Genomic DNA, 23738 nt, shown 5'->3' with positions numbered 1-23738 from the left:
GCCAGTAAAATGGTGGTTGTGGTTAATATAAACCAATACATTAGAGCTGGTTTTTATTTATAAAAATCTTGAAATACAATAGACAATTATACTGTTTTTTTTTAAAGAAAATCAATGTGGAAATTTTAAAATAGCGACCGATTTACATATTAATAATGTCGTATATATAGCCAACCAATTGATCAACAGTCATTCCGGTAAACAAAAAAGCACTATATTTACGGACAGCTTGATTAACAACTTTTTGAACATCACCTTTTGTTACATTTATAATTGTTGGAAGGGCTATATTTATGAATTGATTTAAAACTTCAGTGACATCCTTATCGCCTCCTAAATTTTCAAAATCCATCTGAAATTTTTTAAGAGTATTACATTATTGTGGTGTAAAATATATATTTATATAAATAAAATGAACTGTTACTTAATCAAAATAAAATTTTTCAATTTCTTGGCAAAAATATCTCTTCACAAAAGTATTTGGATTTTGAAAGAGCTGAACATTGCGAGTTGATTTCAGTTGACGACAATTTATAGAAAACGTTGTATTAATTAAATAAGTACTTACAGTTATATTTCTTACAATATAATTCAAGTCAAAGTATTCCATTTGCAATGTTTTTTCCAATGTTAGGTTGAACTTGCAACCAACTTCAATGCTAATATCTTTGGCATTTCCGCTGAAAAAAGTAGTTACTATTAAAATATTATTTTTGAAACAATACTAATTTCTAATGTTCGAGGGAAGGCGAAATCTGATCTTTACCTCCTCGAGGTTTCCCGCAGACAATCTCTCCAAGGAGATTTTCTTGGTTTTCCTTAGAGCCTTAGAGCTTACAAGGTATATGTATAAAGAAAATTTTTCCTAAAACATCCTAAATTACTAATTCTGCTCATTGGCATCAGGAAAAGACTTGGTGCACTTTCTGGGTCTTCCTAAGAGTAAGGTAAGGCTAGCTTAGCTGAAAGAATACCACAACCGGTATTAAGATAGTCCTCAATCGTATACCTATTAGAACAGCTAGAGAGGATGATGGCGGAAGGAGAGCATTTGGTGCTCGGTAGTGGGTACTTCTCTTTGCCAATTCGGTGCTTCCCCTCAGAATTCTTTATAAAGTCTGGTAGTCAAAAGCTAAAGTTAAAGGAAAATATTCTTCCTTGCCTGCGGGCCTTAAGGGAGAAGTGTTTTGCCAGGTGGGTTTGGGACTCCCCTCTTTTTAGTGTTTTCTTAACAGTCTGAGTGCCTATATCTTTCCAAAAGATCATTGAAGAAAGGGTAGATTTAGCACCAGGAAATGATTATCTCTACCGACTCCCTAGTATTTTCTTGGTTTCCCTTGAACCTTAGAGCTTACAAGGTATAGGTGTATAAAGCAAATTTATCCTAAAACATCCTAAATTACTAATTCTGCTCATTGGCATCAGGGAAAGACTTCGTGCAGGTTCCTGGGTCTTCCTTGGAGAACCTAGTTATTGTAAATAATTTCAAGAGAGCATGATCGACAAATATTCAAGATAAATACGATAAAATTAAACTTAAATTTGCCTAAGTTTTATCATGGTTACCTGAATTTCCCGCCTCCTATCACGTGGAACATTTCATTTTCAGCATCTAATCCATAATTTCCTATAACATTAAGTTCTTTATATTTAAGTACCAACTGGAAGGTGAGCGTTTGCATGTCTGCATGTGCTTCAGAAACAACGTAAGAACTAGGATCTGTTAAATGTACATCAGATACATTGCCAGCCACATTTAAATTTCCTTCTCTGAAAAAATTAATAAACACTTTAATTGAAGGAGGAAAGATTGAAAAGTAAAAGAAAAGAGTGAAATGATCGCCTATTTTATATTAGTACCTATGAATTAGAGGTAATTAGGTGACAAGAATTTCCTTACAAACAAACAAAACTGAAAGAAATCTTATAAAGTAAAACTAGTCAGAGAATATCGTGTGTTTAAATATATGTATATATATATATTTTAATTCATATAATTACGTTGTTGAAGAGTTGATAGATATTTTCTGTTCATTAATAGTTATTTCATTTCCTATCGCTTGTTTTAATTTTTCAAACAATTCTCTGATCGTGTCATCTGTGATTGTCTTATTGTCTTCTCGAACAGCCACAAACACTTCATTATCTGGAAAATAGAAGCATCCTTTTAATTTGAGATCAAAAAAATAATCGAGTTAAATTTTTTAGGCAATTATTACTCCTTATATAAGTTTTTGGACTATCTATGTTAGGTAGAATTGAGTTGGTGGATCAGGAATAGAAGAGAATTAATGAAAAAATTACTCTTTAAGAAGTTCCTTTAAGAGAAAGGCGATTACCGTTTCAAGGTTGTGGTTTAGAACGTGAAAAACGATCCCCAAGATGAATATTTTCTTCTTCAAGAGGGTCTCCTCAGTCTTGCCGAGTAATAAGGAGGACTTCTTAAGCATACTTCACAATCATATTTTTAGTATCGTAAATATGTCACTACTGATAGTGACAGTAGTTTTGTACACTTTTTTTTATTTTTTTCTCCCTTAATGACAATGATAAATTCCGTCCAGTCATTGTACATAAATACATAGCATTCAGACGTATATATCAAGAGATCTTTTTATGAATATGGCGAGTAAAAATGATACTGTCCAGAAATTCATTATAATTCATGATGCACGATCACTGCGTACAGTGACATACTACCACTTGTGCTTTACATCGAAGCTTTATACGTAAGTTTTCTAATAATTAAATATTAGAATTGGAAAAAATTTATCAATACACGAACCAGAGCTAATCTTAAGAATGATTGATTGAATATAAGAATGTTGATGTGGAGTTGAGGACTTCAATCTAGTTAATACTGAAATGTTGCACAATAAATGACGTGGCTAATATTTTGCTGTTTCAAATTCCTATCTATCAGACAGAAGAGCCATCTTCATCTAAATGATTGATTAAATAATTGTTATTAAGAAAGCAAGGTGGTGGGAGGATAAATGCATTAAAACTTATAGCAAATTCAATACTTTTTTAAATTTTCACTTAAAATACACATTAATGAGGTTCTTTAAGATGGCTTTAAAGGAAATTCTCACATGAAATTTATCACACAAATATGCTGTCTTAATTGTAGATGATGTGGACCCATTTCAAGGATAATCGCCAAAATATAATAAGTATTATATTAATTGGTGTTAATTATTTTTAGGGGGGCTTAGACATAGTCACTTAAGTGACAGACAAGTCCCGTGGTCAACGGCCATCTGAGGACCAGTTTGGTCATGGAATATTTGCGCCCAATTATTTCAACAAAGGAAATTGCATTTAATGAATTTTTGTCTATTTGGAATTCCCACAGAAAAAAAAAAGTTTTGAGATTTCTTAGGGGAAGAAATTGTTCTCAAAAGTTAAAGTTTCAAAATGGCCTGTGTAAACCTTTTAGTTCGCAGACGGAAATTAGCAGAAAGCTCTAATTTTACATTACTCCACTCAGTAACAATACTTCTCGGGCATTTTTAATATTTTCCCGATAAAAGACAACGAGTTCTTTTACTTAACTCTTCCAATGCACTTATTTAAACGTCAAGAAGATTCGATTTGGCACACTTCTGGGGCAGGCACGCTTTCCTCTAAAATAACATTTCGGCGTTAAGTACACTTTTAACATTTATTTACTAACAAACAAAATATATCGAGTAGTTTTCGAGATATTTGAAGGTAAAGATTTCACTGTTTTAATTATAACCAAATATTAACTCAAAATATCTTGTTTCATGCTCGACTGATATTTACTAAATTTTATAAAATTATAGACAATAGATGTCTCCGTATACAGGTAAAATATAAACAACATTTATCGAGTAGTTTTATAGATATTTGAAGGTAAATATTTCACTGTTTCAAACGAAACCAAACTTTAACTCTAAATATCTCATTTCCTGCTCGACAGATTTTTACTAAATTTTATACAATTATAGACAATAGTACTGTCCATATACAGGTAAAATATAAACAAAATCTATCATGTAGTTTTCGAGATATTTGAAGCTAAAGATTTCACTGTTTCAAACGAAACCAAAATTAACTCTAAATATCTCGTTCCCTGCTCGACAGATTTTTACTTAATTTTATACAGTGATAGAAAAACAATGTCTCCATATACACGTAAAATATAAACAAAATCTATCGAGTAGTTTTCGAGATAATTGAAGGTAATTATTTCAATGTTTTAAACGAAACATAACTTTTACTCCAAATATCTCGTTTTCTGCTTGACAGATTTTTACTACATTTCACACAATTATAGACAATAGATGTTTCCATATACAGGTAAAATATAAACAAAATCTATCGAGTAGTTTTCTAGATATTTAAAGTTGAAGATTTCAATGTTTTAAACGAAACCAAAATTTAACTCCAATTATCTCGTTTCCTGCTCGACAGATTTTTAATAAATTTTATACAATTATAGCAATAGATGTGTCCATATACAGGTAAAATATAAACAAAATCTATCGAGTAGTTTTCGAGATATTTGAAGGTAGTAGTTTTCGAGATATTTCACTGTTTCAAACGAAACCAAATTTTTACTCTAAATATCTCGTTCCCTGCTCGACAGATTTATACAATTATAGACAATAGATGTCTCCACATTCCGGTAAAATATAAACAAAATCTATCGAGTAGTTTTTGTGATATTTGAAGGTAAAGATTTCACTGTTTTAAACGAAACCAAATTTTAACTCTAAATATCTCGTTTCCAGCTCGACAGATTTTTACTACATTTCACACAATTATAGACAAAAGATGTCTCCATATACAGGAAAAATATAAACAACATTTATCGAGTAGTTTTCTAGATATTTGAAGGTAAATATTTCACTGTTTCAAACGAAACCATACTTTAACTCTAAATATCTCGTTTCCTGCTCGACAGATTTTTACTACATTTCACACAATTATAGACAAATGATGTCTCCATATACAGGTAAACTATAAACAATATCTATCGAGTAGTTTTCGAGATATTTAAAGTTGAAGATTTCAATGTTTCAAACGAAACCAAACTTTAACTCTAAATATCTCGTTTCCTGCATGACAGATTTTTAATAAATTTTATACAATTACAGACAAAATTGTCTCCATATACAGGTAAAATATAAACAAAATCTATCGAGTAGTTTTCTAGATATTTGAAGGTAAAGATTTCACTGTTTCAAACGTAACCAAACTTTAACTCTAAATATCTCGTTTCCTGCTCGACAGATTTTTTCTACATTTCACACAATTATAGACAAAAGATGTCTCCAAATACAGGTAAAATATAAACAAAATCTAATAAATAGTTTTCGAGATATTTGAAGGTAAAATTTTCACTGTTTTAAACAAAACCAAACTTTAACTCTAAATATCTTGTTTCCTGCTCGACAGATTTTTACTAACTTTTATGCAATTATAGACATAAGAGGTCTTTGTATACAGGTGAAATATAAACAAAATCTATCGAAAAGTTTTCGAGATATTTGTAGTTAAAAATTTCACTCTTTTAAACGAAACCAAACTTTAACTCTAAATATCTCGTTTCCTGCTCGACCGATTTTTTCTACATTTCACACAATTATAGACAAAAGATGTCTCCAAATACAGGTAAAATATAAACAAAATCTAATAAATAGTTTTCGAGATATTTGAGGGTAAAATTTTCACTGTTTTAAACAAAACCAAACTTTATCTCTAAATATCTTGTTTCCTGCTCGACAGATTTTTACTAACTTTTATGCAATTATAGACATAAGAGGTCTTTGTATACAGGTAAACTATAAACAATATCTATCGAGTAGTTTTCGAGATATTTAAAGTTGAAGATTTCAATGTTTCAAACGAAACCAAACTTTAACTCTAAATATCTCGTTTCCTGCATGACAGATTTTTAATAAATTTTATACAATTACAGACAAAATTGTCTCCATATACAGGTAAAATATAAACAAAATCTATCGAGTAGTTTTCTAGATATTTGAAGGTAAAGATTTCACTGTTTCAAACGTAACCAAACTTTAACTCTAAATATCTCGTTTCCTGCTCGACAGATTTTTTCTACATTTCACACAATTATAGACAAAAGATGTCTCCAAATACAGGTAAAATATAAACAAAATCTAATAAATAGTTTTCGAGATATTTGAAGGTAAAATTTTCACTGTTTTAAACAAAACCAAACTTTAACTCTAAATATCTTGTTTCCTGCTCGACAGATTTTTACTAACTTTTATGCAATTATAGACATAAGAGGTCTTTGTATACAGGTGAAATATAAACAAAATCTATCGAAAAGTTTTCGAGATATTTGTAGTTAAAAATTTCACTCTTTTAAACGAAACCAAACTTTAACTCTAAATATCTCGTTTCCTGCTCGACCGATTTTTTCTACATTTCACACAATTATAGACAAAAGATGTCTCCAAATACAGGTAAAATATAAACAAAATCTAATAAATACTTTTCGAGATATTTGAAGGTAAAATTTTCACTGTTTTAAACAAAACCAAACTTTATCTCTAAATATCTTGTTTCCTGCTCGACAGATTTTTACTAACTTTTATGCAATTATAGACATAAGAGGTCTTTGTATACAGGTGAAATATAAACAAAATCTATCGAATAGTTTTCGAGATATTTGTAGTTAAAAATTTCACTCTTTTAAACGAAACCAAACTTTAACTCTAAATATCTCGTTTCCTGCATGACAGATTTTTAATAAATTTTATACAATTACAGACAAAATTGTCTCCATATACAGGTAAAATATAAAAAAAATCTATCGAATAGTTTCCGAGATATTTGAAGGTGAATATTTCACTGTTTCAAACTAAACCAAACTTTAACTCTAAATATCTCGTTTTCTGCTCGACAGATTTTTAATAAATTTTATACAATTACAGACAAAATTGTCTCCATATACAGGTGAAATATAAAAAAAATCTATCGAATAGTTTCCGAGATATTTGAAGGTGAATATTTCACTGTTTCAAACTAAACCAAACTTTAACTCTAAATATCTCGTTTTCTGCTCGACAGATTTTTAATAAATTTTATACAATTACAGACAAAAGTTGTCTCCATATACAGGTGAAATATAAACAAAATCTATCGAATAGTTTTCGAGATATTTGTAGTTAAAAATTTCACTCTTTTAAACGAAACCAAACTTTAACTCTAAATATCTCGTTTCCTGCATGACAGATTTTTAATAAATTTTATACAATTACAGACAAAATTGTCTCCATATACAGGTGAAATATAAAAAAAATCTATCGAATAGTTTCCGAGATATTTGAAGGTGAATATTTCACTGTTTCAAACTAAACCAAACTTTAACTCTAAATATCTCGTTTTCTGCTCGACAGATTTTTAATAAATTTTATACAATTACAGACAAAAGTTGTCTCCATATACAGGTAAAATATAAACAAAATCTATCGTGTAGTTTTCTAGATATTTGAAGGTAAAGATTTCACTGTTTCAAACGAAACCAAACTTTAACTCTAAATATCTCGTTTCCTGCTCGACAGATTTTTACTAAATTTTATACAATTATAGACAATAGATGTCTCCATATTCCGGTAAAATATAAACAAAATCTATCGAGTAGTTTTTGTGATATTTGAAGGTAAAGATTTCACTGTTTTAAACGAAACCAAACTTTAACTCTAAATATCTCGTTTCCTGCTAGACAGATTTTTTCTACATTTCACACAATTATAGACAAAAGATGTCTCCATATACAGGTAAAATATAAACAAAATCTAATAAATAGTTTTCGAAATATTTGATGGTAAAATTTTCACTGTTTTAAACAAAACCAAACTTTAACTCTAAATATCTTGTTTCCTGCTCGACAGATTTTTACTAACATTTATGCAATTATAGACATAAGAGGTCTTTGTATACAGGTGAAATATAAACAAAATCTATCGAATAGTTTTCGAGATATTTGTAGTTAAAAATTACACTCTTTTAAACGAAACCAAACTTTAACTCTAAATATCTCGTTTCCTGCATGACAGATTTTTAATAAATTTTATACAATTACAGACAAAATTGTCTCCATATACAGGTAAAATATAAACAAAATCTATCGAGTAGTTTTCTAGATATTTGAAGGTAAAGATTTCACTGTTTCAAACGTAACCAAACTTTAACTCTAAATATCTCGTTTCCTGCTCGACAGATTTTTTCTACATTTCACACAATTATAGACAAAAGATGTCTCCAAATACAGGTAAAATATAAACAAAATCTAATAAATAGTTTTCGAGATATTTGAAGGTAAAATTTTCACTGTTTTAAACAAAACCAAACTTTAACTCTAAATATCTTGTTTCCTGCTCGACAGATTTTTACTAACTTTTATGCAATTATAGACATAAGAGGTCTTTGTATACAGGTGAAATATAAACAAAATCTATCGAATAGTTTTCGAGATATTTGTAGTTAAAAATTTCACTCTTTTAAACGAAACCAAACTTTAACTCTAAATATCTCGTTTCCTGCATGACAGATTTTTAATAAATTTTATACAATTACAGACAAAATTGTCTCCATATACAGGTAAAATATAAACAAAATCTATAGAGTAGTTTTCTAGATATTTGAAGGTAATGATTTCACTGTTTCAAACGTAACCAACTTTAACTCTAAATATCTCGTTTCCTGCTCGTCAGATTTTTACTAAATTTTATACAATTATAGACAATAGATGTCTCCATATTCCGGTAAAATATAAACAAAATCTATCTAGTAGTTTTTGTGATATTTAAAGGTAAAGATTTCACTGTTTTAAACGAAACCAAAGTTTAACTCTAAATATCTCGTTTCCTGCTCGACAGATTTTTACTACATTTCACACAATTATAGACAAAAGATGTCTCCATATACAGGTAAAATATAAATAACATTTATCGAGTAGTTTTCTAGATATTTGAAGGTAAATATTTCACTGTTTCAAACGAAACCAAACTTTAACTCTAAATATCTCGTTTCCTGCTCGACAGATTTTTACTAAATTTTATACAATTATAGACAATAGATGTCTCCATATTCCGGTAAAATATAAACAAAATCTATCGAGTAGTTTTTGTGATATTTGAAGGTAAAGATTTCACTGTTTTAAACGAAACCAAACTTTAACTCTAAATATTTCGTTTCCTGCTCGACAGATTTTTTCTACATTTCACACAATTATAGACAAAAGATGTCTCTATATACAGGTAAAATATAAACAATATCTATCGAGTAGTTTTCGAGATATTTAAAGTTGAATATTTCAATGTTTCAAACAAAACCAAACTTTAACTCTAAATATCTCATTTCCTGCTCGACAGATTTTTACTAAATTTTATACAATTATAGACAATAGATGTCTTCATATTCAGGTAATATATAAACAATATCTATCGAGTAGTTTTCAAGATATTTGAATGTAAAATTTTCACTGTTTTAAACGAAACCATATTTCACTCTAAATATCTCGTTTCCTGCATGACAGATTTTTAATAAATTTTATACAATTACAGACAAAAGATGTCTCCATAAACAGGTAAAATATAAACAACATTTATCGAGTAGTTTTCTAGATATTTGAAGGTAAATATTTCACTGTTTCAAACGAAACCAAACTTTAACTCTAAATATCTCGTTTCCTGCTCGACAGATTTTTACTAAATTTTATGCAATTATAGACATAAGAAGTCTTTGTATACAGGTGAAATATAAACAAAATCTATCGAATAGTTTCCGAGATATTTGAAGGTAAATATTTCACTGTTTCAAACTAAACCAAACTTTAACTCTAAATATCTCGTTTTCTGCTCGACAGATTTTTAATAAATTTTATACAATTACAGACAAAAGTTGTCTCCATATTCCGGTAAAATATAAACAAAATCTATCGAGTAGTTTTTGTGATATTTGAAGGTAAAGATTTTACTGTTTTAAACGAAACCAAACTTTAACTCTAAATATCTCGTTTCCTGCTCGACAGATTTTTTCTACATTTCACACAATTATAGACAAAAGATGTCTCCATATACAGGTAAAATATAAATACCATTTATCGAGTAGTTTTCTAGATATTTGAAGGTAAATATTTCACTGTTTCAAACGAAACCAAACTTTAACTCTAAATATCTCGTTTCCTGCATGACAGATTTTTAATAAATTTTATACAATTACAGACAAAAGATGTCTCCATATACAGGTAAAATATAAACAACATTTATCGAGTAGTTTTCTAGATATTTGAAGGTAAATATTTCACTGTTTCAAACGAAACCAAACTTTAACTCTAAATATCTCGTTTCCTGTTTGACAGATTTTTACTAAATTTTATACAATTATAGACAATAGATGTCTCCATATTCCGGTAAAATATAAACAAAATCTATCGAGTAGTTTTTGTGATATTTGAAGGTAAAGATTTTACTGTTTTAAACGAAACCAAACTTTAACTCTAAATATCTCGTTTCCTGCTCGACAGATTTTTTCTACATTTCACACAATTATAGACAAAAGATGTCTCCATATACAGGTAAAATATAAATACCATTTATCGAGTAGTTTTCTAGATATTTGAAGGTAAATATTTCACTGTTTCAAACGAAACCAAACTTTAACTCTAAATATCTCGTTTCCTGCATGACAGATTTTTAATAAATTTTATACAATTACAGACAAAAGATGTCTCCATATACAGGTAAAATATAAACAACATTTATCGAGTAGTTTTCTAGATATTTGAAGGTAAATATTTCACTGTTTCAAACGAAACCAAACTTTAACTCTAAATATCTCGTTTCCTGCTTGACAGATTTTTACTAAATTTTATACAATTATAGACAATAGATGTCTCCATATTCCGGTAAAATATAAACAAAATCTATCGAGTAGTTTTTGTGATATTTGAAGGTAAAGATTTCACTGTTTTAAACGAAACCAAACTTTAACTCAAAATATTTCGTTTCCTGCTCGACAGATTTTTTCTACATTTCACACAATTACAGACAAAAGATGTCTCCATATACAGGTAAAATATAAACAACATTTATCAAGTAGTTTTCTAGATATTTAAAGTTGAATATTTCAATGTTTCAAACGAAACCAAACTTTAACTCTAAATATCTCGTTTCCTGCTCGACAGATTTTTACTAAATTTTATACAATTATAGACAATAGATGTCTTCATATTCAGGTAATATATAAACAATATCTATCGAGTAGTTTTCAAGATATTTGAATGTAAAATTTTCACTGTTTTTAACGAAACCATATTTAACTCTAAATATCTCGTTTCCTGCATGGCAGATTTTTAATAAATTTTATACAATTACAGACAAAAGATGTCTCCATATACAGGTAAAATATAAACAACATTTATCGAGTAGTTTTCTAGATATTTGAAGGTAAATATTTCACTGTTTCAAACGAAACCAAACTTTAACTCTAAATATCTCGTTTCCTGCTCGACAGATTTTTACTAAATTTTATACAATTATAGACAATAGATGTCTCCATATTCCGGTAAAATATAAACAAAATCTATCGAGTAGTTTTTGTGATATTTGAAGGTAAAGATTTTACTGTTTTAAACGAAACCAAACTTTAACTCTAAATATCTCGTTTCCTGCTCGACAGATTTTTTCTACATTTCACACAATTATAGACAAAAGATGTCTCCATATACAGGTAAAATATAAATACCATTTATCGAGTAGTTTTCTAGATATTTGAAGGTAAATATTTCACTGTTTCAAACGAAACCAAACTTTAACTCTAAATATCTCGTTTCCTGCATGACAGATTTTTAATAAATTTTATACAATTACAGACAAAAGATGTCTCCATATACAGGTAAAATATAAACAACATTTATCGAGTAGTTTTCTAGATATTTGAAGGTAAATATTTCACTGTTTCAAACGAAACCAAACTTTAACTCTAAATATCTCGTTTCCTGCTTGACAGATTTTTACTAAATTTTATACAATTATAGACAATAGATGTCTCCATATTCCGGTAAAATATAAACAAAATCTATCGAGTAGTTTTTGTGATATTTGAAGGTAAAGATTTCACTGTTTTAAACGAAACCAAACTTTAACTCTAAATATTTCGTTTCCTGCTCGACAGATTTTTTCTACATTTCACACAATTATAGACAAAAGATGTCTCCATATACAGGTAAAATATAAACAATATCTATGGAGTAGTTTTCGAGATATTTAAAGTTGAATATTTCAATGTTTCAAACGAAACCAAACTTTAACTCTAAATATCTCGTTTCCTGCTCGACAGATTTTTACTAAATTTTATACTATTATAGACAATAGATGTCTTCATATTCAGGTAATATATAAACAATATCTAGCGAGGGAAGGGATTAGCTATGTGGTTAGCATACTGGACTCCCACGCGGAGGTCCCGGGTTCGAATCCAGCAGCTGACCCTTAGATTTTCTCTTCCTAGGAGCTTCTTACAGCTCACTGTCCGGTGATGGACAGTGTTGTCTGTAACGAGAGAACACTGTCCGGAGGCCGGCAGTGCACTGGAAAAAGCTCCGGGCGCTAATGACCTCAGCTGTTGATGCGCCAAAAAAAAAAAAAAAAAAAAAAAAAAAAAAATATCTATCGAGTAGTTTTCAAGATATTTGAATGTAAAATTTTCACTGTTTTTAACGAAACCATATTTAACTCTAAATATCTCGTTTCCTGCATGACAGATTTTTAATAAATTTTATACAATTACAGACAAAAGATGTCTCCATATACAGGTAAAATATAAACAACATTTATCGAGTAGTTTTCTAGATATTTGAAGGTAAATATTTCACTGTTTCAAACGAAACCAAACTTTAACTCTAAATATCTCGTTTCCTGCTCGACAGATTTTTATTAAATTTTATGCAATTATAGACATAAGAAGTCTTTGTATACAGGTGAAATATAAACAAAATCTATCGAATAGTTTCCGAGATATTTGAAGGTAAATATTTCACTGTTTCAAACTAAACCAAACTTTAACTCTAAATATCTCGTTTTCTGCTCGACAGATTTTTAATAAATTTTATACAATTACAGACAAAAGTTGTCTCCATATACAGGTAAAATATAAACAAAATCTATCGAGTAGTTTTCTAGATATTTGAAGGTAAAGATTTCACTGTTTCAAACGAAACCAAACTTTAACTCTAAATATCTCGTTTCCTGCTCGACAGATTTTTTCTACATTTCACACAATTATAGACAAAAGATGTCTCCATATACAGGTAAAATATAAATACCATTTATCGAGTAGTTTTCTAGATATTTGAAGGTAAATATTTCACTGTTTCAAACGAAACCAAACTTTAACTCTAAATATCTCGTTTCCTGCTCGACAGATTTTTACTACATTTCACACAATTATAGACATAAGTAGTATTTGTATACAGGTTAAATATAAACAAAATCTATCGAATAGTTTCCGAGATATTTGAAGGTAAATATTTCACTGTTTCAAACTAAACCAAACTTTGTCTCTAAATATCTCGTTTTCTGCTCGACAGATTTTCACTAAATTATGTACAATTATAGGCAAAAATGGTCTCCAAATACAGGTAAAATATAAACAAAATCTAATAAATAGTTTTCGAGATATTTGAAGGTAAAATTTTCACTGTTTTTAACAAAACCATATTTAACTCTAAATATCTCGTTTCCTGCATGACAGATTTTTAATAAATTTTATACAATTACAGACAAAAGATGTCTCCATATACAGGTAAAATATAAACAACATTTATCGAGTAGTTTTCTAGATATTTGAAGGTAAATATTTCACTGTTTCAAACGAAACCAAACTTTAACTCTAAATATCTCGTTTCCTGCTCGACAGATTTTTACTAAATTTTATGCAATTATAGACATAAGAAGTCTTTGTATACAGGTAAAATATAAACAAAATCTATCGAGTAGTTTTCTAGATATTTGAAGGTAAAGATTTCACTGTTTCAAACATAACCAAACTTTAACTCTAAATATCTCGTTTCCTGCTCGTCAGATTTTTACTAAATTTTATACAATTATAGACAATAGATGTCTCCATATTCCGGTAAAATATAAACAAAATCTATCTAGTAGTTTTTGTGATATTTGAAGGTAAAGATTTCACTGTTTTAAACGAAACCAAACTTTAACTCTAAATATCTCGTTTTCTGCTCGACAGATTTTTACTACATTTCACACAATTATAGACAAAAGATGTCTCCATATACAGGTAAAATATAAATAACATTTATCGAGTAGTTTTCTAGATATTTGAAGGTAAATATTTCACTGTTTCAAACGAAACCAAACTTTAACTCTAAATATCTCGTTTCCTGCTCGACAGATTTTTACTAAATTTTATACAATTATAGACAATAGATGTCTTCATATTCAGGTAATATATAAACAATATCTATCGAGTAGTTTTCAAGATATTTGAATGTAAAATTTCCACTATTTCAAACGAAACCAAACTTTATCTCTAAATATCTCGTTCCCTGCTCGACAGATTTTTACTAAATTTTATTCAATTATAGACATAAGTAGTATTTGTATACAGGTTAAATATAAACAAAATCTATCTAGTAGTTTTTGTGATATTTGAAGGTAAAGATTTTACTGTTTTAAACGAAACCAAACTTTAACTCTAAATATCTCGTTTCCTGCTCGACAGATTTTTTCTACATTTCACACAATTATAGACAAAAGATGTCTCCATATACAGGTAAAATATAAATACCATTTATCGAGTAGTTTTCTAGATATTTGAAGGTAAATATTTCACTGTTTCAAACGAAACCAAACTTTAACTCTAAATATCTCGTTTCCTGCATGACAGATTTTTAATAAATTTTATACAATTACAGACAAAAGATGTCTCCATATACAGGTAAAATATAAACAACATTTATCGAGTAGTTTTCTAGATATTTGAAGGTAAATATTTCACTGTTTCAAACGAAACCAAACTTTAACTCTAAATATCTCGTTTCCTGTTTGACAGATTTTTACTAAATTTTATACAATTATAGACAATAGATGTCTCCATATTCCGGTAAAATATAAACAAAATCTATCGAGTAGTTTTTGTGATATTTGAAGGTAAAGATTTTACTGTTTTAAACGAAACCAAACTTTAACTCTAAATATCTCGTTTCCTGCTCGACAGATTTTTTCTACATTTCACACAATTATAGACAAAAGATGTCTCCATATACAGGTAAAATATAAATACCATTTATCGAGTAGTTTTCTAGATATTTGAAGGTAAATATTTCACTGTTTCAAACGAAACCAAACTTTAACTCTAAATATCTCGTTTCCTGCATGACAGATTTTTAATAAATTTTATACAATTACAGACAAAAGATGTCTCCATATACAGGTAAAATATAAACAACATTTATCGAGTAGTTTTCTAGATATTTGAAGGTAAATATTTCACTGTTTCAAACGAAACCAAACTTTAACTCTAAATATCTCGTTTCCTGCTTGACAGATTTTTACTAAATTTTATACAATTATAGACAATAGATGTCTCCATATTCCGGTAAAATATAAACAAAATCTATCGAGTAGTTTTTGTGATATTTGAAGGTAAAGATTTCACTGTTTTAAACGAAACCAAACTTTAACTCTAAATATTTCGTTTCCTGCTCGACAGATTTTTTCTACATTTCACACAATTACAGACAAAAGATGTCTCCATATACAGGTAAAATATAAACAACATTTATCAAGTAGTTTTCTAGATATTTAAAGTTGAATATTTCAATGTTTCAAACGAAACCAAACTTTAACTCTAAATATCTCGTTTCCTGCTCGACAGATTTTTACTAAATTTTATACAATTATAGACAATAGATGTCTTCATATTCAGGTAATATATAAACAATATCTATCGAGTAGTTTTCAAGATATTTGAATGTAAAATTTTCACTGTTTTTAACGAAACCATATTTAACTCTAAATATCTCGTTTCCTGCATGGCAGATTTTTAATAAATTTTATACAATTACAGACAAAAGATGTCTCCATATACAGGTAAAATATAAACAACATTTATCGAGTAGTTTTCTAGATATTTGAAGGTAAATATTTCACTGTTTCAAACGAAACCAAACTTTAACTCTAAATATCTCGTTTCCTGCTCGACAGATTTTTACTAAATTTTATACAATTATAGACAATAGATGTCTCCATATTCCGGTAAAATATAAACAAAATCTATCGAGTAGTTTTTGTGATATTTGAAGGTAAAGATTTTACTGTTTTAAACGAAACCAAACTTTAACTCTAAATATCTCGTTTCCTGCTCGACAGATTTTTTCTACATTTCACACAATTATAGACAAAAGATGTCTCCATATACAGGTAAAATATAAATACCATTTATCGAGTAGTTTTCTAGATATTTGAAGGTAAATATTTCACTGTTTCAAACGAAACCAAACTTTAACTCTAAATATCTCGTTTCCTGCATGACAGATTTTTAATAAATTTTATACAATTACAGACAAAAGATGTCTCCATATACAGGTAAAATATAAACAACATTTATCGAGTAGTTTTCTAGATATTTGAAGGTAAATATTTCACTGTTTCAAACGAAACCAAACTTTAACTCTAAATATCTCGTTTCCTGCTTGACAGATTTTTACTAAATTTTATACAATTATAGACAATAGATGTCTCCATATTCCGGTAAAATATAAACAAAATCTATCGAGTAGTTTTTGTGATATTTGAAGGTAAAGATTTCACTGTTTTAAACGAAACCAAACTTTAACTCTAAATATTTCGTTTCCTGCTCGACAGATTTTTTCTACATTTCACACAATTATAGACAAAAGATGTCTCCATATACAGGTAAAATATAAACAATATCTATCGAGTAGTTTTCGAGATATTTAAAGTTGAATATTTCAATGTTTCAAACGAAACCAAACTTTAACTCTAAATATCTCGTTTCCTGCTCGACAGATTTTTACTAAATTTTATACTATTATAGACAATAGATGTCTTCATATTCAGGTAATATATAAACAATATCTAGCGAGGGAAGGGATTAGCTATGTGGTTAGCATACTGGACTCCCACGCGGAGGTCCCGGGTTCGAATCCAGCAGCTGACCCTTAGATTTTCTCTTCCTAGGAGCTTCTTACAGCTCACTGTCCGGTGATGGACAGTGTTGTCTGTAACGAGAGAACACTGTCCGGAGGCCGGCAGTGCACTGGAAAAAGCTCCGGGCGCTAATGACCTCAGCTGTTGATGCGCCAAAAAAAAAAAAAAAAAAAAAAAAAAAAAAAATATCTATCGAGTAGTTTTCAAGATATTTGAATGTAAAATTTTCACTGTTTTTAACGAAACCATATTTAACTCTAAATATCTCGTTTCCTGCATGACAGATTTTTAATAAATTTTATACAATTACAGACAAAAGATGTCTCCATATACAGGTAAAATATAAACAACATTTATCGAGTAGTTTTCTAGATATTTGAAGGTAAATATTTCACTGTTTCAAACGAAACCAAACTTTAACTCTAAATATCTCGTTTCCTGCTCGACAGATTTTTATTAAATTTTATGCAATTATAGACATAAGAAGTCTTTGTATACAGGTGAAATATAAACAAAATCTATCGAATAGTTTCCGAGATATTTGAAGGTAAATATTTCACTGTTTCAAACTAAACCAAACTTTAACTCTAAATATCTCGTTTTCTGCTCGACAGATTTTTAATAAATTTTATACAATTACAGACAAAAGTTGTCTCCATATACAGGTAAAATATAAACAAAATCTATCGAGTAGTTTTCTAGATATTTGAAGGTAAAGATTTCACTGTTTCAAACGAAACCAAACTTTAACTCTAAATATCTCGTTTCCTGCTCGACAGATTTTTTCTACATTTCACACAATTATAGACAAAAGATGTCTCCATATACAGGTAAAATATAAATACCATTTATCGAGTAGTTTTCTAGATATTTGAAGGTAAATATTTCACTGTTTCAAACGAAACCAAACTTTAACTCTAAATATCTCGTTTCCTGCTCGACAGATTTTTACTACATTTCACACAATTATAGACATAAGTAGTATTTGTATACAGGTTAAATATAAACAAAATCTATCGAATAGTTTCCGAGATATTTGAAGGTAAATATTTCACTGTTTCAAACTAAACCAAACTTTGTCTCTAAATATCTCGTTTTCTGCTCGACAGATTTTCACTAAATTATGTACAATTATAGGCAAAAATGGTCTCCAAATACAGGTAAAATATAAACAAAATCTAATAAATAGTTTTCGAGATATTTGAAGGTAAAATTTTCACTGTTTTTAACAAAACCATATTTAACTCTAAATATCTCGTTTCCTGCATGACAGATTTTTAATAAATTTTATACAATTACAGACAAAAGATGTCTCCATATACAGGTAAAATATAAACAACATTTATCGAGTAGTTTTCTAGATATTTGAAGGTAAATATTTCACTGTTTCAAACGAAACCAAACTTTAACTCTAAATATCTCGTTTCCTGCTCGACAGATTTTTACTAAATTTTATGCAATTATAGACATAAGAAGTCTTTGTATACAGGTAAAATATAAACAAAATCTATCGAGTAGTTTTCTAGATATTTGAAGGTAAACATTTCACTGTTTCAAACATAACCAAACTTTAACTCTAAATATCTCGTTTCCTGCTCGTCAGATTTTTACTAAATTTTATACAATTATAGACAATAGATGTCTCCATATTCCGGTAAAATATAAACAAAATCTATCTAGTAGTTTTTGTGATATTTGAAGGTAAAGATTTCACTGTTTTAAACGAAACCAACCTTTAACTCTAAATATCTCGTTTTCTGCTCGACAGATTTTTACTACATTTCACACAATTATAGACAAAAGATGTCTCCATATACAGGTAAAATATAAATAACATTTATCGAGTAGTTTTCTAGATATTTGAAGGTAAATATTTCACTGTTTCAAACGAAACCAAACTTTAACTCTAAATATCTCGTTTCCTGCTCGACAGATTTTTACTAAATTTTATACAATTATAGACAATAGATGTCTTCATATTCAGGTAATATATAAACAATATCTATCGAGTAGTTTTCAAGATATTTGAATGTAAAATTTTCACTATTTCAAACGAAACCAAACTTTATCTCTAAATATCTCGTTCCCTGCTCGACAGATTTTTACTAAATTTTATTCAATTATAGACATAAGTAGTATTTGTATACAGGTTAAATATAAACAAAATCTATCTAGTAGTTTTTGTGATATTTGAAGGTAAAGATTTCACTGTTTTAAACAAAACCAAACTTTAACTCTAAATATCTCGTTTCCTGCTCGACAGATTTTTACTACATTTCACACAATTATAGACAAAAGATGTCTCCATATACAGGTAAAATATAAATAACATTTATCGAGTAGTTTTCTAGATATTTGAAGGTAAATATTTCACTGTTTCAAACGAAACCAAACTTTAACTCTAAATATCTCGTTTCCTGCTCGACAGATTTTTATTAAATTTTATACAATTATAGACAATAGATGTCTCCATATTCTGGTTAAATATAAACAAAATCTATCGAGTAGTTTTTGTGATATTTGAAGGTAAATATTTCACTGTTTCAAACGAAACCAAACTCTAAATATCTCGTTTCCTGCTCGACAGATTTTTACTAAATTTTATACAATTATAGACAATAGATGTCTCCATATTCTGGTTAAATATAAACAAAATCTATCGAGTAGTTTTTGTGATATTTGAAGGTAAAGATTTCACTGTTTTAAACGAACCCAAACTTTAACTCTAAATATCTCGTTTCCTGCTCGACAGATTTTTACTACATTTCACACAATTATAGACAAAAGATGTCTCCATATACAGGTAAAATATAAACAACATTTATCGAGTAGTTTTCTAGATATTTGAAGGTAAATATTTCACTGTTTTAAACGAAACCAAACTTTAACTCTAAATAACTCGTTTCCTGCTCGACAGATTTTTACTACATTTCGCACAATTATAGACAAATGATGTCTCCATATACAGGTAAACTATAAACAATATCTATCGAGTAGTTTTCGAGATATTTAAAGTTGAAGATTTCAATGTTTCAAACGAAACCAAACTTTAACTCTAAATATCTCGTTTCCTGCTCGACTGGTTTTCACTAAATTATGTACAATTATAGGCAAAAGTGGTTTCCATATACAGGTAAAATATAAACAAAATCTATCGAGTAGTTTTCGAGATATTTGAAGGTAAAGATTTCACTGTTTTAAACGAAACCAAACTTTAACTCTAAATATCTCGTTTCCTGCTTGACAGATTTTCGCAAAACGCCGGAAGGTAGTTTAATCAACCCTTATACTTAATATTTTGAGCGTAATGTTTTTGTTAAGGAGCTTTTATTACCTGTTAGGTAGATTTTTCTTGTTGTCCATTTTGCAAAGTTACATTTCTGCTTTACAGATTTTTTTAAAATTTGGAATAAGGTATTCTATCATTATAGGCTGATAAGGTGTTAAGTTGGATTCGTAACTACCACTGGTGAGATCTTTTTAAAGAATGATTATAGTTACTGTGCTCAAACCATCCTCAATAACATTTTTTAGAGAAAGCGTTTCGAATGAAATAGCAAGGTATTTGTTCGTAAAAAATAAAATTAAAATGCGATTTCAGTACTTCCTTTTTAGAGGAGTAAGAAAAATTAAGTACGAGTAAGTACTTCTCTGTAAAAGGCAAAGTGGCAAAGATTTTTAATCGAACGACAATTCATTGATGTAAATAGGTTCACACAGTGATAATTTTAACGATTGCAGTACTTCCTCTTATTAGGAGTAAGAGCATGATGGCATTTCATAGCCACTTATAATAGCTTTTACCGTTTCTTCGTTCTAGAGTTTATCAAAATCGGACTTTGGGTTATAGAAATATTGGTAATACTAGCTTTAGAAAGGTGTTGGGCGAACTCCCCTCCTTATGAGGCACAGCTTCGAGATTTTTAAATTGCAAATCTGTAGAAAATTTCGATCCGAATGACACTTCATTCATGAAAATCGGTTCAGGTGTCGATAATTTGAAACGATTACTGTACTACCCCTTAACAATTGTAAGAGCTGCTTTAATGTTACATAGGGAAGTCTTATCATTTTCATTCTGCCCAAATTTTATCAAAATTGGGCCAAGATTTACAGAGTAATTTGTAATAATAATTTTGGAGGGGGCCTTACATAAAAAGGGCTAACTGCGGTCCCATTCTACGTACAACGTCGAGACCCCCAAAATGCACATCTATATAAGATTCCAAAACGAATTCATGAAAATCGGTTTAAGCGTTTAGGCGCTATGCAGTTTACAATAAAGGTAACAAGAACAAGAACATTTTTTGAAAAAGTCGTTTTTGCTCATTTTCGGCAACTTTTTTCTCGAAACCTATAAGATCTGGGTTGTTGCAAAAAAAATTACAGTTATAAAGGAGGGTTTGCTCTTTATTGCAAAGAAATTGTGGGAATTTTTAGCTTTTATAGAAAAAGAGAAAAAAATTGTCAAAGTTGGGTGTTGTTCAACGTTACGCTTGTTCGTGCAGTTTTTGACGATCAACCGGACAGTTTTAATAAGTACATGAATATTCCTCTTTTGAAGTAATTTATTATTTATAACCTCAAGCAAACGTGCGTGTATACTAACCAGATTTTTTTTGTTTACCCAAATCTGGGTTGGACACACTCTCTCTCTCTCTCTCTCTCGCTAAAATTTTCATGTTAATAATTTATACATTTCCTTCAAACTCCAAAATTTTTTAAAGATATTTTCTGTCTAAGATTACACAGCTTGTAAACTGGTACGATGAGAGGAATGACATTTTAGAAGAAAGCCTACCCATCCCAAAAACACCCCTAAATAGAAAATAAAATTATTACATCTAAGCGTGTTTGTGATATACATATGTTATATACGAATACTAAGTTTATACAACTGAAAATGTTAAAAACTGCAAAAATTAAAAAATAAACGAAATTAATATTAACCAAATTATAGCTTACACTTAAAAGCTTATACCAACCTAATTGTTTTTCCAAAGGTGTACTTTGACATGCTACAACGTACAAATAGAATAGAGCCCACCAGAACGATTTTGTCATTTTTAAATTGGTTTCTTTCAGCACTGCTAGAAAGACGAAAACTGACAAATACTCGTATCAGGGATTTCAATTTACTGAATACCTTTTATCAGATAAGATAAAATGAAAAGTGATGCTTATAGTATTGCAGTTATCAATTGTCATTCTGAATTGTATTCCTTTTAGACACATTTTTAATTAATATAGCATTGTTTAATTATTACTTGAGATTTTTTTTTTTTAAATATTTATGGAATTCTTTCATTAACTAACTAGAAGATCGTAGATTTCTTAAATCTACTAATAACGATGCTCTAGGATAAGATTTACGCCTAGAAGGGGAGTGGACTAGCACTTCTTTAGAAATATTAACATCTTATTATTAGCATTATCCTAGGAACACTCAGTAGAAATAGAAATAGAAAAAAAAATTATTATTCTGGGACAATTGTCCCCTAAGAATAAATACAGGAACAAATAGAGGCCTTAACAGTTTGGCCTGTGTTTAAAAGAAAATAAATAAATAAATAAGTATTGACAAAAGGTGAAATTAAAAATAACAGCAGAAATTAAGGAAATAAATTAAAACAATTAGAATTTCGGAGGAAGCTGAATAGAAAGGAGATAACTGAATAGACGGGATTTAAAGATAGATAGGGTAGGAGCATGGCGGACAGATGAAGGCAAGGAGTTCCAGAAAGAGGTAGCACCTATTAGGAAGGACTTGTCAAAGGATGAGGTACGGTGAGAGGGAATATAGAGATCAGATGAGCGAGATCTAGTGTTACGGGAATGGATGGAGGATTTAAACTTAAGGAGTTGAAAAATATAGGAAGGCCTTTGAGACTGGATTACTTGAAAAAGGAAAGAAGCCAAAAAATATTGGCGGCGATAGAGAGGAAAAAGCCACTTCAACTCATCGTAGCAGTGCGAAATGCGAGAGTCTCTGGAAATGATGAAAATAAATCTTATGAAGCAGTTCATGAGGCGCTTGAGCTTAGCTTCAATATCACCAGAAAGACCGCCATACACTAAACAACCATAGTCGAAATGGGGGAATATAAGAGAGGAAACTAGGAGTTGCCGGGTCTTAATTGGAAAAAGGTGACGGGAACTATTAAACTGCTTAAGGATATGGATGGAACGACGAGAGATTTGGGAAACATGGTTTTTCCAGGATAGGTTTTGATCAGAAGTGATACCAAGGTTTTTCACAGTACTGAGTCTCTTAACACTCCAAGACTTGCAAAGATGAGTAAACCGTTTAGGTTTAATGAACTTACACACAAACTCCAGCTCAGGTCAATTCAAGATATAAGCCCAAATTCACCCATTCGATTTGTTCTAAAAATCAACGTGGAAATTCTAGCACCTCATAACATGCATTACTTTAGAAAACTCAATGATACGATTACCATCAATACTTGCTTGTAAACATTCATAACAAGTAATACAAAACTTATTATTATTATTTTTTTTATATTATATTCA

At 29.3% G+C, this 23738-nt stretch overlaps 1 protein-coding gene across 1 annotated transcript; it reads right to left on the bottom strand.

Moving 5' to 3' along the window:
• Positions 1-40: 40 nt before the first annotated feature.
• LOC141450677 (uncharacterized) lies at positions 41-22330 on the bottom strand. The gene is made up of 5 exons (XM_074121322.1): positions 22190-22330; positions 2002-2146; positions 1567-1770; positions 569-680; positions 41-352 (listed from the first exon to the last, which is right to left on the bottom strand). The coding sequence occupies exons 1-5, from the start codon at positions 22266-22268 to the stop codon at positions 143-145; spliced, it is 750 nt and encodes a 249-aa protein (XP_073977423.1). The 5' UTR covers positions 22269-22330; the 3' UTR covers positions 41-142.
• Positions 22331-23738: the final 1408 nt, after the last annotated feature.

Source organism: Rhodnius prolixus, unplaced genomic scaffold (assembly GCF_049639745.1).
Source record: "Rhodnius prolixus isolate KJV_2025 unplaced genomic scaffold, Rpr scaffold_8, whole genome shotgun sequence".
In the NCBI taxonomy this organism is placed as follows: Eukaryota; Metazoa; Arthropoda; class Insecta; order Hemiptera; family Reduviidae; genus Rhodnius; species Rhodnius prolixus.
Note: the sequence above shows the minus strand (reverse complement) of the source record. Positions and strands in the feature narration are given on the sequence as shown.

Bases quoted from the DNA above. Each gene is read 5' to 3' on its own strand.
- LOC141450677 (XM_074121322.1), bottom strand. From the start codon at position 22,268: ATGACAAAATCGTTCTGGTGGGCTCTATTCTATTTGTACGTTGTAGCA. The intron at 1,771-2,001 runs GTAATTATATGA...TAATTTTTTCAG, and splicing joins TCTATCAACTCTTCAACAAC to AGAAGGAAATTTAAATGTGG. The intron at 353-568 runs GTAAGTACTTAT...AAAAAATTTCAG, and splicing joins ATATTGTAAGAAATATAACT to ATGGATTTTGAAAATTTAGG.